The 15,477-nt window shown below is 44.6% G+C and overlaps 4 protein-coding genes and 1 long non-coding RNA gene across 6 annotated transcripts in view; 1 reads left to right on the top strand and 4 right to left on the bottom strand.

Annotated features, from left to right (window-relative positions):
• Positions 1 to 2,017, bottom strand: part of Ance-3 (angiotensin-converting enzyme Ance-3) — a 48,542-nt gene extending 46,525 nt beyond the window's left edge. Inside the window, exons 1-4 of the mRNA XM_002133183.3 lie at positions 1,492 to 2,017; positions 893 to 1,414; positions 312 to 470; positions 12 to 252 (exon numbers count right to left, since the gene is read on the bottom strand). Coding sequence (XP_002133219.2) covers positions 12 to 252; positions 312 to 470; positions 893 to 1,414; positions 1,492 to 1,734 — 1,165 coding nt within the window. The 5' untranslated portion in view covers positions 1,735 to 2,017. The remainder of the gene's footprint in view (positions 1 to 11; positions 253 to 311; positions 471 to 892; positions 1,415 to 1,491) is intronic.
• Positions 2,018 to 3,699: 1,682 nt separating this feature from the next.
• Positions 3,700 to 4,462, bottom strand: Acyp (Acylphosphatase). Its single transcript, XM_002133185.3, has 2 exons — positions 3,925 to 4,462; positions 3,700 to 3,867 (listed from the first exon to the last, which is right to left on the bottom strand). The coding sequence occupies exon 1, from the start codon at positions 4,370 to 4,372 to the stop codon at positions 4,022 to 4,024; it is 351 nt and encodes a 116-aa protein (XP_002133221.1). The 5' UTR covers positions 4,373 to 4,462; the 3' UTR covers positions 3,700 to 3,867; positions 3,925 to 4,021.
• Positions 4,463 to 4,593: 131 nt separating this feature from the next.
• Positions 4,594 to 7,406, bottom strand: LOC6902708 (angiotensin-converting enzyme-like). The gene is made up of 4 exons (XM_033380479.1): positions 7,179 to 7,406; positions 6,164 to 7,110; positions 5,545 to 6,105; positions 4,594 to 5,486 (listed from the first exon to the last, which is right to left on the bottom strand). Exons 1-4 carry the CDS (start codon positions 7,200 to 7,202, stop codon positions 5,180 to 5,182), a joined length of 1,839 nt encoding a protein of 612 aa, XP_033236370.1. The 5' UTR covers positions 7,203 to 7,406; the 3' UTR covers positions 4,594 to 5,179.
• Positions 7,407 to 8,798: 1,392 nt separating this feature from the next.
• LOC6904117 (angiotensin-converting enzyme-like) lies at positions 8,799 to 11,298 on the bottom strand. The gene is made up of 8 exons (XM_033380066.1): positions 11,227 to 11,298; positions 11,083 to 11,142; positions 10,468 to 11,014; positions 10,043 to 10,406; positions 9,411 to 9,977; positions 9,204 to 9,344; positions 8,963 to 9,135; positions 8,799 to 8,891 (listed from the first exon to the last, which is right to left on the bottom strand). Exons 2-8 carry the CDS (start codon positions 11,119 to 11,121, stop codon positions 8,875 to 8,877), a joined length of 1,848 nt encoding a protein of 615 aa, XP_033235957.1. The 5' UTR covers positions 11,122 to 11,142; positions 11,227 to 11,298; the 3' UTR covers positions 8,799 to 8,874.
• An 85-nt stretch (positions 11,299 to 11,383) lies between these two features.
• On the top strand, positions 11,384 to 11,837 carry LOC117184040 (uncharacterized). 2 transcript variants are annotated; one of them, XR_004469194.1, is made up of 2 exons: positions 11,384 to 11,581; positions 11,648 to 11,837. It is a non-coding gene; the product is annotated as an uncharacterized lncRNA (long non-coding RNA). The 2 variants fall into 2 exon arrangements; XR_004469195.1 differs by having other exon boundaries at positions 11,644 to 11,837.
• Positions 11,838 to 15,477: the final 3,640 nt, after the last annotated feature.

Here is a 15,477-nt window from a genome sequence, read left to right as displayed (position 1 = left end):
TTCGAACTCACTGTTCACATAGGCCACCTCCTGCATTACGTCAATGAGCTGCTCGTAGCTGTCGCGCATTCCACGTCCGGCTTTTCGGTGATACTCCACCCACGTGTGCTGTAGCTCATCCCAATCCCTACTCTTGGCCATGATGTCCTTGAGGTGTGGTATGTAGTGCAGGTCGCACTGGAATGGCTGCTGGTAGGCGCAAACACTGGCGCTGTTGTATAGGAAAAGCATTTCATTCAACAGGCGATTGTACTATAGGAACAAGAGCTTTAAAAATATGGGATCATTGGCTAAATGCACGGAGCTCTCACCCTGTCTAGAACGTCCAAGGGCAGAGCGTTGGGCCCCACTTCAGACTGCAACATCAGTTGTCTGTAGAGGCGGCGATCAAAGATGAGGTCCTTGTTAATGCGCTTCGACTGTTCCGCCGTGATTCGCTGGAACTCCACATAGCGTTGTTGAGCATTAAGCTGGGGGGTGAGAATGAGAAGAGGTTACATTTTAGTAGAAGGACTTTCGTAACTTGGTCTTCACTAAAGTAAAACATTAGGGCCGCTCATATGTCTACCTCCAGCACCGATAAGTACATACTCGTACAACTTTTCACGATTGCAAAAACTCCCATACTGTAGTATGAGAACTCTTTGACATTGGCATGTCTGCCTGGGAATCTGACAAGGCAACTCGACCTTCAGAACGCGACTTTTTTGACTTTTCTGTGTGTGTCTGTACGAAAACTGCGAACACAAGCCAGCCAGCCTTAGGCACTTGGGAAAAAGGTGCACCACCACCACGAAGATCGCGTGCCGTTCAACCACAATTACGAGTACGAGTACGAGTAAGAGTTAGAGTACGAGCTGTACTTGCTCGAGGTTTACCCGAGACTACTCACCGCTTCCGTCTGTGTAAAATCGTTTACGTTTGTCTCGAAATTCCACTGGGCCGCCACGTTGGCCGTGCACTCCAGGGAGCCCTTCTGATCGGATTCCACCAACAGAGTGCGCAGCTTCTCCAGCTCCTGCTGGTAGCGACGGTCCTGTTGGTAGCGCTGCCGCTCCAGGTAGCCCTGGTTGAGGTTGAAGCGGTCCTGGTTGGACAGGAAGGGGTTCTCGAAGCGATTCCGGTTGTTCACCCCCACAAAATCCACATTGGGATTGTTATTATAGTTGTACTGGTCGTTGGGGTTGTAGTTCCTGTTGTCTGGAGTGGAGTAGGGGACATCCGAGTATCGGCCGTTGGCGTTGGGATCAATTCCAGAGTTGCGATCGGTGGTGCTGGAGATCGGACCGTAGTTGTGGTTGGCATACTGATTGGCATCCGCGCTGAAGGGTGAGTCAGGGTGCTCGCTGAAGTTCACACGCGGCGAGGGATAGGCATAGCCTATTCTCATGCGTTCGTCATAGGTCTGGCCGTACTGCAAGCGAGAGATCACCGGGTTAATGGGCATACCAATGAGCCAAGGGAAAGCCTAGCCTGAAAGTAAAAACACACCCTAAAGTCATCGGATCCGTCATCCGCGGCTCCCCCGCCGACATCGTCCGCATAGGGCGGCCCGTAGCGTTGGTCGCGATTACGATCCGCCCTCAACTGGGCGGGCGTCGTAGCCACGTTGGGGGTGTAGCCATTGTAGGAGATCTCCGGCTGTGGGGTCGGCAGATTAAGCTGTGGACTGGCCCAGGCTAGGCCAAGACAAAGGCAAAGCCAAAAAGAGCATGTGGGCAAAACACCGTGCATTATGCTTATCTTAAAATCTATATTTCACACTGCCAAGGTCGGGCCTGACAGCTCACTTATTAAATCTTTCACAAGCAATTAAGTACTTTAATTGCAATCACAAGATTTTCTTAGACCATGCCTGTAAGTGTCAAAGAACTTTACTGATCGAAAAAGTGATCTGCGAGACACAATAGCTTTCACTCTTTGGGACACTTTTTTCTCTCCCTTTGACAGAGCACAAGATCTCGTACCGCCCACGTAACGTCAGGGAACGATCGCGTCTAAAACTCTACTGACTAGACGGTAAGAATATTATTCGAAATTACTTTGTTACTTTTTTCCAACTCGAAAATGAATTCAAATTTGAGCGCAGTCCCAGCTGCAGCCAGCGTCGCTGCCGGCGCTGTCGTCAGATGTTTCTATATATTTTCGTGTGAGATAATCGCAATTAGCACTGGGACTCGGTCTCCGGCGATGTTGCTTCTGTCGACGTCTCTCTGCTGCAGCAACAACTACTCGTACAATCAAATCATCCATAAGCTTGTGAACAACAATGAGGCACCTGTATGCGTGTGTATCTGTGTTGTGCATGCATGTTGGCAATTATAAGGGAGGGTGAGGGCACTTATCAGTCGAAAAGCTTAACCGCATAATACCCGTACTGGTACTCGTACTTGTAGCCCCAAGCCAAGCCCCAGCGACTGTGAGAAAGTACATAACGATTGAGTGAGTTTCTGTTTTTGTTGCTGTTTCTGTTTCTGTCGGTGGGGACATCCAGAAGTAACTCAACGTGAGTCGCTGGTTATCTGTGCTAAGTAAGCTAACGATAGCTCAGACCCTCATTGAGCAACAGTCACCGCCACCCCCATCCAATTTAACACTAATCTTCCCCCTATTTGCTGTGGCCGGCCTAAAGCACCTGAATGCAAATCAGTGACCCGTAGAGCGAGGCAAATTTGTTGCTGATCGGCTATTCGCCGCAGCTGGCGCTGATGTTGCGCATGCGTTCCACAAGGCAGCGCCGCCACCCGCATTTGTGGAATTTCTTGATTGTCGCTCTTGACCCAGCGAAATGTGGAAAATGTTTGGGATGATGGGTTTGTGTTCTCTAGAACTAATGCGTTTGGCATCTGTTTGGCCTTCGATTAGCAACAGGGCGACACAAAATATCAATTAAACTCCAAATAAGACCCTATCCAAAACACAGGGTCTGAATCCTGAACGTATCATAGTTGCGTAATAACGATACATATTGTGTTGGAGAAGTTTAAGCTTCGGGCATTAATTCCTGGTTTATTCATATAGTTTGCTTGTTAACAACTACCACCCTTGTTTTTGGAATGTGGAATATTTTCAGTCGGGCCTGACCCAGTGATCTAGTGATCAAAGTTCTGACTCACAGAAAACTTACAGATACATGAGTATGCACAAGGAGAGAGCAATCCGTAGAGGTGATAGCTGGTGCTTGGTGACTGGCCACCCGAGTACAGTGAATGAGTTGGCATGCTGATTGATTGCTTGATTGCTATCCCAGTGGTGTCCAGATGCGAATGCATGCTATGAATGTACCTATATATACTATACACATATACAAATATACATATATATGTACCCACATGTGCGATTCAGTCTGTAATTAGATTGGGATCTGCAAAGTCTATCTGTCTCGGATATGAGCTCATAAATATTAGCCAGATTTATGATGTGGTTGGCTGCTCAGTGATATATTCTTACCTGAAATAAAGGCACAATTTTTTTGGGGGAAAAAGCTAATTGAGAGTCAAGGTCAGACATGGCTCTCTCAACTCCCGTCCATACCAGATCTTACAGAAGTTCTGGACTAGTCGAACCGTGGGAAAATATTGTAGTATTGGCTGTCAACTGTCCGTAAATAATTAATTTACACGAATGAATAATTAGTGTAACTCAATACCCAATGCCCGGCAAAGCGAAGAGAGCTTAGAGTGACGCAATCCAAGCACGTACTGCAGTTAATATTTATTTTTATTTTTATTCCTTAGCTATAGTTATTTGTTCGGTTCTAATGAGTGGCTGTCGAGTGAAGAGCCTCTGAGAGTCATCATAATCAAGTGCATTTTAATTATAGTTCCACGCCTGTGTTGTGCCTTTGTTTTAGACTCTTTCCGGTATCTTTTTAAGACAATGGAAGGCTCTATTTACGAGTTTATCATCATTGCAAATATTTACCGGGTAAGTCCAGATCGAGCTGATGAGATCCCAGGCCCAGAAATCTTCCATTTGAGATGCTCTTTAATGCTAATATTCTTTTGGTTTTGGGGTTGACTCAATATAGTCGGACTCTTTTGTTTTTTTTTGGAACTGAAGTCTCTGCATAGCCATCGGCTCTGACGTGGAAATTGGGAAAGCCATATCCTTCCTTCTCACGTGGCCTACTGAACTTCACCCTCTCGACATTCGACTCGGGACTGCCCGTGTTTTTCAGCCACTCCTTCATCACGTCGATCTCGGGAAGCCGCCCCTCCATGTAGCCCCTGACAGTGCCTTTTGCCGTGTTCATGCACCAGCCCCGAAGTCCCATGGTCTTGGCCTTGATCATGGCATGATGCCGGAAATAGACGCCTTGGACCTTACCATATACCTCGAACTCGCACGAGAAGACACCGTCGGTAAACATGTTTTAGCGGTACCGAAACACGACATTCAATTTTGAATTTTGTATTCATTCATTTATTTGATATTCCATTTTTATTTTGAGTAATAAGTTGATTTTAAAATCAGAGAGCAAGGTGCGTTTAAATACTGAAACTTTAAGCGTATTTCGATGAAGGACGGCACGATTCATAGATGATAACTTTAAAGAATCCTTCACAAAGTTTTCGATTTCTTTAGCATTTTAATTTGATGTTGAATTGTATGCAACTAATAATTCGGCATCTATGCCCATCGTCTATAGTCATGTTCTCGAATCCTTAAACTTAAATTATTTTGGGATAATTCTAGGAACCCTAGTTTCCAACGATTAAATTGTCTCGAAAGGTCACATCTTCAATTACATTTCCACATGAATTTGACATGAATTCTACTGTACAATAAAAGGCATACTTACAGGCTGAGTTGGAAATTCCCAACCATTCATAATCTTCATCGAAAAATAAAAATGCTTTTAAACAGAAGCGTTGTAAACGAAAAAGATTCAATAGTAGGTAAAAAAACATCCTGTTCCCTACTTCCAGGTACGAGAAGGGCACCAAAAATACGGATATAAACTATATTTCCCAATTACCGTCTAGCCCTAGAATGGTATGGGGAAGGACCTACTTCCCCAAAGTGAAACATTTTCCCGAGATATGTGTATACAAAGGCTCAACAACACATTACTCTTGACAGTCAACGCCCCAATTTTCGATGGTTTCACTCTGATTTTTGTAACCTTATGGGATTTCAGAAGCAAAAAATTTTTTTTCTTTTAATACTATGTATTCTATGCCCAACCCACATCCAGATTTTGTAGCTGATTCTGCTGCACCAACCAATCGTGTAGGGGCTTGAAGTAGGCCAACAACCCATCAATATTGATCTCCGGCTCACCCACCAACTCCTGCAGGACGTCGCTGTAGGGCACGGATGAGCCTAGTGCCATGGCACGCTGTAGACTGGCACCGATCTGACGCTGGTCGGAAAGATCGCAGAGATCCAAAGCTTTCCTAGGGTTATCCTTTCCGAACTGAAGCGTCGTTGTGCAGTAATGCTTGAGCAGCTGAAACTGTAGAACGGTGCTCAGGATGTTGCTGAAAGGGATAATTGATCAAGACATTTGCTAGGAGATTCTCCACATAGGCTTTCAACCTGGCATACTGGTCATCCACCTCCATAAGCAACTTGGCTGGGACGTCAAACTGTTCGTTACTGCGTTTCCGAGGGGCTGCCGCTCCCGTGTAATGTTCCGTCAGTCGCCAGTAGGCCTCGTTGTCGTCCGCTCGGATGTGTCCACTTAGGACCTCCACACGATAGCGATCGAGGACATAGAAGACGGGCAGCAGGAAGACCACGCGCAGACCGTGCACATACAAGCGGTTCAGTCGAGCGGGCAACTCGAGCCACTTTCCCTCCTGCAGCAAGCCCAACTTCTGAAGGTAGCGTGGAGAGGTGGCCGCCAGGGAGAAGCACTTGCCAATGGCATCGCCGAAGCTGGGAAAGGGCTCATCGCGCAACAGGGTTGGCTGGCCGGAGGCAGCTCGGTTGTAATAAAGATCACTCTGGGCCTCAAACATATTGAGGAAACGCTCCTCGTCATTTAGGGGACAGTAGGTGAAGTTGGTTATGGGAAGGGTGTAATACCGCCAGACCTTGTGCCAGCAACTGTCGTCATCATCAGCAGCCACGACCTGAGCATTTGTCCAAAGGGAGCTGGAAGAGATCACTTTGAAAATTCCTTGCTGGAGAATATCTGTTTTATCGGAATTACCTTTCCAGCAATGGCAGACCAAGTCCCCTAAAGTACTCGGCCACATTCCAGAACACTCTCTGCGTAGTGCTCAACCCGCGACGATGGAGGTCTTGGGTGATATTTGCCAGCCCCGCCAGGGGCGATGGTAAGTCCACATACCACTCGGCACGAACCCGTCTAAAGGCGTTTCCTATGAAGACCTCGGCCAGATGCTGTGGATACGGTCTGCCCCGGGGCACCAACCGTTCTCCGTGCATCTTTCTCAAGGAACCCCTAACATGAGCGTGGAACTGAAGGAACAACGGCCTCAGTCCAGCCATCAGCCGATCCAGCAATGACATGGTCTGCGCTCCGCCCATCTCCAGCGATCGGAACCAATAATCTTGGGCCCGCGGATATCCATTAAGTTGGGCGGTCTTCTTATACAACTCCATGAAGGCCACAAACTGATCCCGAGTGGCCAGTCCAGTCTGCTTTCGCCACTCATACCAGTAGTACTCGATCTCATCCAGGTCACGGCTCTCCTGGACTATTGCCTGAACCTCTGGTATTAGCCGCAAAGTGCAATTCCCTGGCTGCTTATAAGCGCATAGTAGGACGTTGCGGTAGCTGTCGCTCATGTTGGAGGCGAGCGCATAAACTTGAGCGAGCTCCATGCCATCCAAGGCATTGTAGCCCAGCCTCGGTATCCTCTCCAGCTGCCTCTTCTGGGTGGCATCCCCCAACTTCAAACGCTTGAACTTTGCCAGATGAGCCATCAGAGATTTTAGGTAGTTCAGCAGCTTTTCGTCCGCTATTTCCATCTCGAGGAGAGCTACAATATCGTTGGATCCACGTAACTCATTCTGCAACTGGGCCAAGACCACCTGATCATAGATGCCGGCCAGTTGTTGGTTGGCCTCTACGAGGAAGGTAGTCAAAGTAGAGTCAGTCGAGGAACTAGGCAGGACAAAGCCTACAAAGATCTGAATGGAAGGGATGTCATGTTGAAATCATCTCCTTTGGGCAAAACTTCAACGGCGCTTGGACTCACCAAAACCACCAACAACCTCCCCATAGTCCCACACTTTCTACTCGTACAAATTTACTTTCGCAACTCAGTCGTGGCTCATTTAAATTCCCGGCACAATATCCAACCTTCGCAAACTTTTTCAGACGTTCTGCGCCGGCGCAGCTCTCGATACCAACTAACCAACGGAGGCCGACGACAGAGGCCATGGCCAGAAGCCCAGTCGACTATTGGCTGAGCACCCAGTAGCCAATTTTTATACCCGATACTCAAAATGAGTATTGGGGTATATTAGATTTGTGGTGAAAGTGGATGTGTGTAACGTCCAGAAGGAATCGTTTCCGACCCTATAAAGTATATATATTCTTGATCAGCATCAATAGCCGAGTCGATTGAGCCCTGTCTGTCTGTCCGTCCGTCCGTCTGTCCGTCTGTCCGTCTGTCCGTCCCCTTCAGCGCCTAATGCTCAAAGACTATAAGAGCTAGAGCAACGATGTTTTGGATCCAGACTTCTGTGATATGTCACTGCTCCAAAAATATTTCAAAACTTTGCCCCGCCCACTTCCGCCCCCACAAAGGGCAAAAATCTGTGGCATCCACAATTTCGACGATACGAGAAAACTAAAATCGTAGAGAATGAGTATATCTTCTAGAGTGCAAAATCTGAACCAGATCGTATAATTATTACAGCCAGAATCACGAAAACAATATCACTCTTTCTCGCTCTGTCTCACTCTAACACACAGGTTTCATGGTCGGTTTTGCCAATTGCAAAATATGAGTTCAAGGATCTCAGAACCTATAAAAGCCAGTGCAACCAAATTTGGTATCCACACTCCTGTGATATCGGACCTTGACCGTTTCCTGTCCAAATTTCGCCACACCCCCTTCCGCCCCCGCAAAGGACGAAAATCTGAAGCAACCACAAATCTCAGAGACTATTAAGGCTAGAGTAACCAAATTTGGTACACACACTCCTTTAAAGTGTCACTATAAAACGTATATCTCAGGATTTCGGCCCACCCCCATCCGCCCCCACAAAGGACGAAAATCTGTTGCATCCACAATATTGCAGATTTGAGAAAACTAAAAACGCAGAATCATAGATAATGACCATATCTATCAGATTGCTGAATCTGGATCAGATCAGATCATGTTTATAGCCGAAAGGAACAAATCAATTTGCAGTGGCTACGCAGCGCCCGACGTCACGCTCAGACTGATTTTCTGTCTCTCTCGCACGCACTCTTTGTCGTGTCGTTAAATATTAGCGCCATCTGCCGGAGGAGAGCCATACTGACTTAGTATCGGGTATAACCGTAGAGTTGCGGTGTCCGCAGCAACTCACAACGTTCCCCCTCGTTAATTATAATCAAGTGGAGCACGGAGCGGGTATGACACTGTGCCAGTGTTCCCTGTGCTCAGCTTTTGGCTGACTGAGGCGAGATGTGTACGAGGAATAAACTAACTTAGCTTGAGTGTTTTCGACCAACGAAGCCAATCCAACCTTGTATTAGATACGCTTGTACTAGAATGAGAATTAGATTTTACGCAAAAAGCATACCTACCAATTCGACGTGTACTCTCTGTGTTACGAGGGTATACAAACATTTGAATGTAGAAGCTCATAAAAACTCGTTCGTATAAATAATTTAAAACTGGTAAGGCAATTATAAACTTTATTGAGCAATGAACTGTGAGAGAACAGAAGGTATTTAAATTAAGAGGCCACACACTCTGAAGTAAAGGGGGAGAAAAGTAATGGATTATTCGAGAGTTCAATAGTGGATCGGGAGTATATAACTTACTATCTGAAGCGGTCCAGCCGATGTGAACACTGTTCTTGATGTTCTCCGCCTCCAGCCAGACGCGAAGGGGTTCGAAGTATTCGGCAATGGCCTTGCCACTCATGATGCGCTCCCCGTTGAAGGCCTCCAGTGCATCGGGCCAGGGCTTGGAGGCACCCATAGAGAGCATGTTACTGTGGAGTGGACAAAAGGATCCCCATGGATTAGAAAACAATGTAACTTATTTGAGAGCAATCCTTACTGGAAGGCTTCGCCTGCTGCTGCACTGCCGTAGATATCACAGTTGTCAAGGGGCAGCTCCGCATTGTTGGCATCGTATTGGCCAGCCTTAATGCAGGCGGACTTGTAGAACTGGAACTGGATGATGAAGGAGATGAGGTACCTGCGAGAAACCACCAAATTACGTCACAACTGAAGCTCATCATCATCGAGAGATGACCAAACAAACCTAACATAGTCGGTATCGGCAGATATGTGATATTTGGCAGGGGGGTCGAAGTCCTTCTCGCTGCGCACAACCGGAGGCTCGATGCCGGAATACTGCTCACGCAACTTCCAGAACTCACAGTTCCAGTTTGCCTTCTCGACCTCCCCGCGGAACAACGCCCATCGGTACTTGTCCATTGTGAAAGCAAACGGCAGGAACACGATCTTCTCCAGAGCCGTGAAGAATAGCTGTTTGATGCGGGCCTCGTCATCGCGAACATAGTTCGACAGCACGCCGATCCTTTTCAGATGCTTGGGCGTAGAAACGGACAGGGAGACCACATCCCCAACGGCTTCATGGAAGCCAGGATTAGCCCCGGCCAAATACACGAAGGGCAGGTGCTGATACTGCAGGGCATACTGAATATGACCCACCTCGTGGTGGACTGTGAACAGCTGTTCCTGGGTAACGCGGGTGCACTGCTTGATGCGCACATCGTCCTTGATGTACAAATTCCAGGCGCTGGCATGGCATATCAAGTCGCGACCATCCGTGGGCTTCTCGATGATAGACTTGTCCCAGAAATCCCTATTGTAGATCAAATAGATTTGGATCCAGGCTCGACATGGAATTATAGCAATCTTCAATCTTACTTCGGCAATTTGGTGAGGTTCATCGAGGTGAAAAAGTCATCGGCCATTTGGAACATCTTGAGGGGGGTGTACCCTTGTTTCTCCATTTCTCCGGTAACATCCACCAGTGGCTTTTCGGGGAAGGGAGAAACAATGTCCGCGATCTCAGACCATTGCTGCGCCCACATGTTGCCAAGAAGATGCATGGGAATGGGTCCGTTCTCAGAGACCACATCGTTGCCGTAATACTTCCTCAGGCGGTAGCGCACATAACCATGAATCTGCCCGTAAAGCGGGCGGATTTCGGCGAAGATGTTATCCAACTGCTGTTCGATGGTGTCGTCCTCTAAATCATCCAACCAGAACTCCGCGCCAGAGGTGAAATCTGAGAGAAGGGACAAGTGTGAAAAGGAATTCTGAGGAATCTCCAGCCAGTTTCCGCGTACTATTCAGTTTGGCAGCCTTATTGACCAGCTCCACATAGCGCTCGAAATTGGAGCGCACGGCCGTGCCTGCCTTGTCGTAGAACTCGCGCCAGTAGTACTTGAGCTCCTCGTGGTCCCGGCTCTTGCTGATGATCTCTTCTATCTCTGGCTCCAGGGCCAGATCGCATTTTAACTTGTCCTTGTAGTCGCAGACCTTTACTTTGGCAAAGTTCGACGCCATGGCGGATACGGTTTCCAGGAAATCAGCAAATTCAGCCTCGGGCAAGGCGCCATATCCGAGTTCGGTCAGGGCCTTGAACTGTCTCTTGATATCCTCCGACTGGTAACTGCGCCACTGGAACTTCTGTAAATCGCTCGAAATCTCCCTCCTGAATTTTGCCAACTCAGCAGATATCTCTATTTTTTTCTTTTCGTTCTCAACGTTTATGTTGGAGGCATAAGCCCAGGCAGCCTCTGTTTGCACGTTGGTGCGCTTGGCCAGCTCCTTGTTCAGATTCTCCAAATACGCCTTGGCCTGAATCTCCTCCTTCACCAGGGCTTGCGCGAGCTAACCAGAGAATGTTTACCAAAATATAGCCATTGAATCTATTTGTCAAGATGTTGATATCGACTCACCGCCAACGTAGCCAGCAGGTCTACGAGGAATACTCTCATCTTGTTCTGCAAAGCGCTCGCCTACAGAAGTTAAGTCAAAATTTTTTTATTTAGATTATAAACGATTCCATTTTGATGGGATGTTGTGCCATTCAGATGACGTACCTGAGCTATGCGAATCGTGTAATGTATATGATATCTATTGAAAGGATTTGGTAGCACTAACAGATTTGCAGTGGCAACTCAAGTGTCACCGCGATAGGATCGCGACTGTTGATTAGTTCCACTTGTACTCGTACTTGAATTTACAAAATCAATTTACACCAGAAAAAAAAAATAAAATATGTGTGAAATTATGAAAGCAATTTGCGGTGAAGTTCTAAAATAAACCCGTCATACTCTGATTAATTCAAATTAGATTCGCTTCACAGTCCTAATATTAATAAGCCAATAAACCGACACACGAGTACCGATACAAAGATCGTTATTATCCCCGATAAGTGGGCTAGCTACCGCAAATGTAAGATATTCTTCAGTTTTTTAACGTCCATACGAATGACTTTTGGTAAATATTGTCCTAAGCCAGTTTATCGCAGCGTATTATGGCTTGGAACCACGTAGTGGCCCCGAGGCTCTCGGGAATTACGGATATTCCTGGCATGTTTTCTTCGCTGGCACCCCAATTATAAAATACCGAATGAGGATTAAAAAGATAGACGCAATCACAAGATGATTAGTTATTCAACCGAATAAAATAAAAAATACCATATTTTTTAGCACTTGGATGTAGAAAGAAAAATAATTATTATTATTGTAAGAGATGGAGAAATTTACAAAACTTAACTAGCGCTGGCTGCAGGGCCTTGGACTATGTTGTTTGACATTGCTATTGATGGTGGTGGTGTAATTAAAAATGTTGTGTATTAGTGTTAAGTAGTTTATGCATTTATGTGACGAGCACGTACATATAGATTCATGCTCATCACTTTTCATTTTAAATTCTGTAAAACCTTTAATAATAAATCAATTCGTGCGATATCGTTTTAGTATGTCTTTTAAAGATGACTTTAATTAAATGAGAAAGAAAACAAAACAATAATTTAAATTCAAAGACATCGGTTTCCTTCAGAGAGTTTTTTAAAAACAGTACATGTATCCACTTTTGCGCATTTCCACTTTCCATCCACTTTTTTATTTTTTACATTTTATGTATCACGCTTTTATCACGTTCTGAATAAGTTTTGACATACTCGCGACTAAATTTAGTATGTGCTTGCAAGGTATCATGCGCCACTCCGACTGCACGAGTTATCAATGGGAGTGTCCTGTAAGAGGTAGAGGTTTAGCAAGAGAGATTTACCAATAAAAGCTTGTGTGTTGGAATATTTAATGTAATGTTTTATTTCTTAATAAGTTCTTTTGGACTTCAACTCTCGAATCAGACTAGCTGCTAGACCCTTGTCTTGCCGTTCTTAAGCTTGTTGGTGGTCTTCCATTGTCGACGTTGCTCCCACTGTAGTTTCGAGAATTGTTTATGTACATTCTCGGAGGATGGCCCTTGGATGTCACAATCCCATCCTGTCTACGATGCCTGTGTTGCAACATTGTGATACATATTGTTGTTTAGGCTAAGCCCAATCGTTGGGTCTTAGCGGGGGGAACGTCGAGGGGTGCCGAGGCGGTAGCTCACGCGCCCCTAAAAACTCATCCAATCCCTTTGGTGCAGACGCGTTCATACGAGTAAGATATCAGAAAATACGTGCTCGCCACTGTACATTACTTTGGTTATCTTTTTATACATTTTTATATTTAAAGGGTTTTTTTTATTTTGTTGTATATGTTTGATGTTTTAAGAAAGAGTAAGAGAAGAGAGTTTTTTGTATGTTGTTTGGGTTGAGGTTGTTAAGGAGGTTTATGTTGATGAGTCAGATTAGTGTGAGTTATTCTTATGGATTGTCAGCGTTGTGTCGATAAGATTGGGGAGGTCGCCGGGAGGTTTGTATTTAATAAGCTTTTGTGGTTTGTAGGGAAAGCTAAAATCATTTCATAGGTTTATTGTGCGGTCTATGATGCCTGGGGTTTTCTTTTGGAGCTTCCGGTGTTTAATAAACCTGTTTGCAGGTTTCGTTTTTGTTCGATGGGGGAGATATTGGCTTCGCAATTATTAGTAAGCCTAGCATCCTTAATTAATCGTAGAAAAAGGTTTGGTGTGATTTTTAAGACGTAGATAGTCCAGATCTATTGAGCAGCCTAAACTTCACGATTCCTATTAGATTCACTAGAATCTTATGCCCCTTCCTCTTATTAATTAATTAATTATTAAATTAATAATTCTCACATACATTTGGCGCCGGTTTTCTGTAGTTATTTATTATTATTAGTCTTTATTTATGAATATTATTTAAGATTAGTTAAGATTACAATGGTCGCTGTGCTTTAAGTAAAATAAACCTGCGATGTCAGAAAAAAATGTTAAAGCAAGGTTGAAATTTGCAAGGGATCATAAAAATTGGACCACGGATGATTGGAAACGTGTTATCTGGTCTGATGAATCAAAATTTCGAAGAGAAACTTCAAAGACATCATGTCAAGCAAACTGTAAAACATGGCGGTGGAAATATTATGGTTTGGGGATGTTTTACATGGTGGCACGTTGGTCCTCTACAAAAAATAGATGGTATCATGCGAAAAGAGAACTACTTAAACATTTTGCAAACCCATCTACCCAATTTTTTGGAAAAATGTGCTTATCCCGAACCACAAATAACATTTCAACAAGATGGAGATCCGAAGCACACTGCGAAAATTGTTAGAGAATGGCTGGGAAATCAAAATTTTCAACTGATGGAGTGGCCAGCTCAATCTTCCGACCTCAATCCGATTGAAAACTTATGGTCAATCGTGAAACGACGGCTCGGTCAGTACAAATCAGCCCCATCCAACCTAGGCGATCTCTGGAGCCGCGTAGAATTGGAATGGAATCGTATTCCAAAAGCTATTATTGAGAATTTGGTAGAGAGTATGCCAAACCGTGTTAATAAAGTAATAGCTAATAAGGGTCTATGGACAAAATATTAATACTATGTTATTTTCTTTGATTTTTGTAAAAGTGCAAAACTGAGTACATGCGAGTTTTTATGCTTTTTTCTTTTTCACTCTTTGACAACTTCTCATTTCGTTTTGTTATTATTACCTATTTGCTAAGAATAAAGTATATTGATATGGGAAAAAAGTTATTTTGCTTTGCTTTATTCGTTTGGCTGTTATGGGCGGCGAAAGTCAGTGATTGTGAGTATGTACTCACTTTTGCAGGCCACTGTATATTTAGATTAATGCAAATATTTGCGCTCGAAATTTACGTGTGGCTGAGTGAGACTTTGGCGTCGATCGTTGAGGCTGTGTTCTCTCCTCTCTTTGTTCGACGGCCGCTTCTAGTCTCTCTCTCTCTGTTACTTGCTCTGTTATCCCTACAGACTCTGTTGCTCTCTGTGACTTCCTACCAAATCCCACATACATTTCTCGTAATTAGTAGTAATTGTAATTTTAGTGGAATTTACATTTTGCGTGCATGCTTAGTTCTCTTAGTGAGTTTAGATATAATTTTCTCCTCCTTTTCTCCTCGCTTATTAGTCTAACAGCTATCTCTCCGGCATTTTCGCGTTCGGCTACGCGCCGCGCCTCATGCGGCAATGCGGCTCGGCCAGTTGGCCGGCAGGAGGGCTGCGTTTTGCCTGGGCCACCTGATGTATGTTCTTTCATGTTTTGAGAGTCGCAGTGTTAGAATCCTTTCAGTAAAAGTGGCAAGAGGATTGAGTACGTACATAAGCACCCATTATTGCATTAAACCAATAAGAATATTAAAAAAATTGCGTTTTTAGTTAAAACTTCATCGTGGTACTGAATTGACTAAGGAAGAACAGGGAAAGATCAAGGGAAGATCCATAGTATGTTGCGGTTGGCTACGGGGTGTGAGTCGACCGTAGGTAAAACACAAGCCATGTAATTTTAGAGTAGATCTTTATTAGACGTACCGATTCCGTCTGATCACCATTTATAAAAAAAGAGCTGAAAAAACAGCAATTTTTTTAGTTTTCATTCGATTTACACTAGAAGCCTCTTATATGCTATTAACACCATTATGAATATGTTTGCTCTAATGATAAAATTAGTTTAAAATATTTACTTGAAGGATTTATTTATTTATCCCTCAGCCATAAGTATTACCCCACTATTAATAAGTGGGGATAGTTGACATGATAGACAGAATTAGTTTCTGGCTGTTTTTCCAGCTCTATTTCGATTCGATCGGAGCACCCTCTTTCAATATTTCTTATCTGATTTAACTATTGGTATCTCCACAGACCATATACATTATACAGTATATATTTCCCACAGAGTGTATCGATGGTGCGATGT

This window comes from Drosophila pseudoobscura, chromosome 4 (genome assembly GCF_009870125.1).
Source record: "Drosophila pseudoobscura strain MV-25-SWS-2005 chromosome 4, UCI_Dpse_MV25, whole genome shotgun sequence".
Classification (NCBI taxonomy): domain Eukaryota; kingdom Metazoa; phylum Arthropoda; class Insecta; order Diptera; family Drosophilidae; genus Drosophila; species Drosophila pseudoobscura.
Note: the sequence above shows the minus strand (reverse complement) of the source record. Positions and strands in the feature narration are given on the sequence as shown.

Excerpts from the sequence above, each read along its gene's own strand:
- LOC6902708 (XM_033380479.1), bottom strand. The coding sequence starts at position 7,202 with ATGGGGAGGTTGTTGGTGGTTTTG. Across the intron at positions 7,111-7,178 it reads GGAGGTTGTTGGTGGTTTTG|ATCTTTGTAGGCTTTGTCCT; the intron begins GTGAGTCCAAGC and ends CCTTCCATTCAG. Across the intron at positions 5,487-5,544 it reads GTGGATGACCAGTATGCCAG|CAACATCCTGAGCACCGTTC; the intron begins GTTGAAAGCCTA and ends TATCCCTTTCAG.
- LOC6904117 (XM_033380066.1), bottom strand. The coding sequence starts at position 11,121 with ATGAGAGTATTCCTCGTAGACCTGCTGGCTACGTTGGCG. Across the intron at positions 11,015-11,082 it reads ACCTGCTGGCTACGTTGGCG|CTCGCGCAAGCCCTGGTGAA; the intron begins GTGAGTCGATAT and ends TTCTCTGGTTAG. Across the intron at positions 9,136-9,203 it reads GCAGCAGGCGAAGCCTTCCA|TAACATGCTCTCTATGGGTG; the intron begins GTAAGGATTGCT and ends TCCACTCCACAG.
- Acyp (XM_002133185.3), bottom strand. The coding sequence starts at position 4,372 with ATGTTTACCGACGGTGTCTTCTCGTGCGAGTTCGAGGTATATGGTAAG.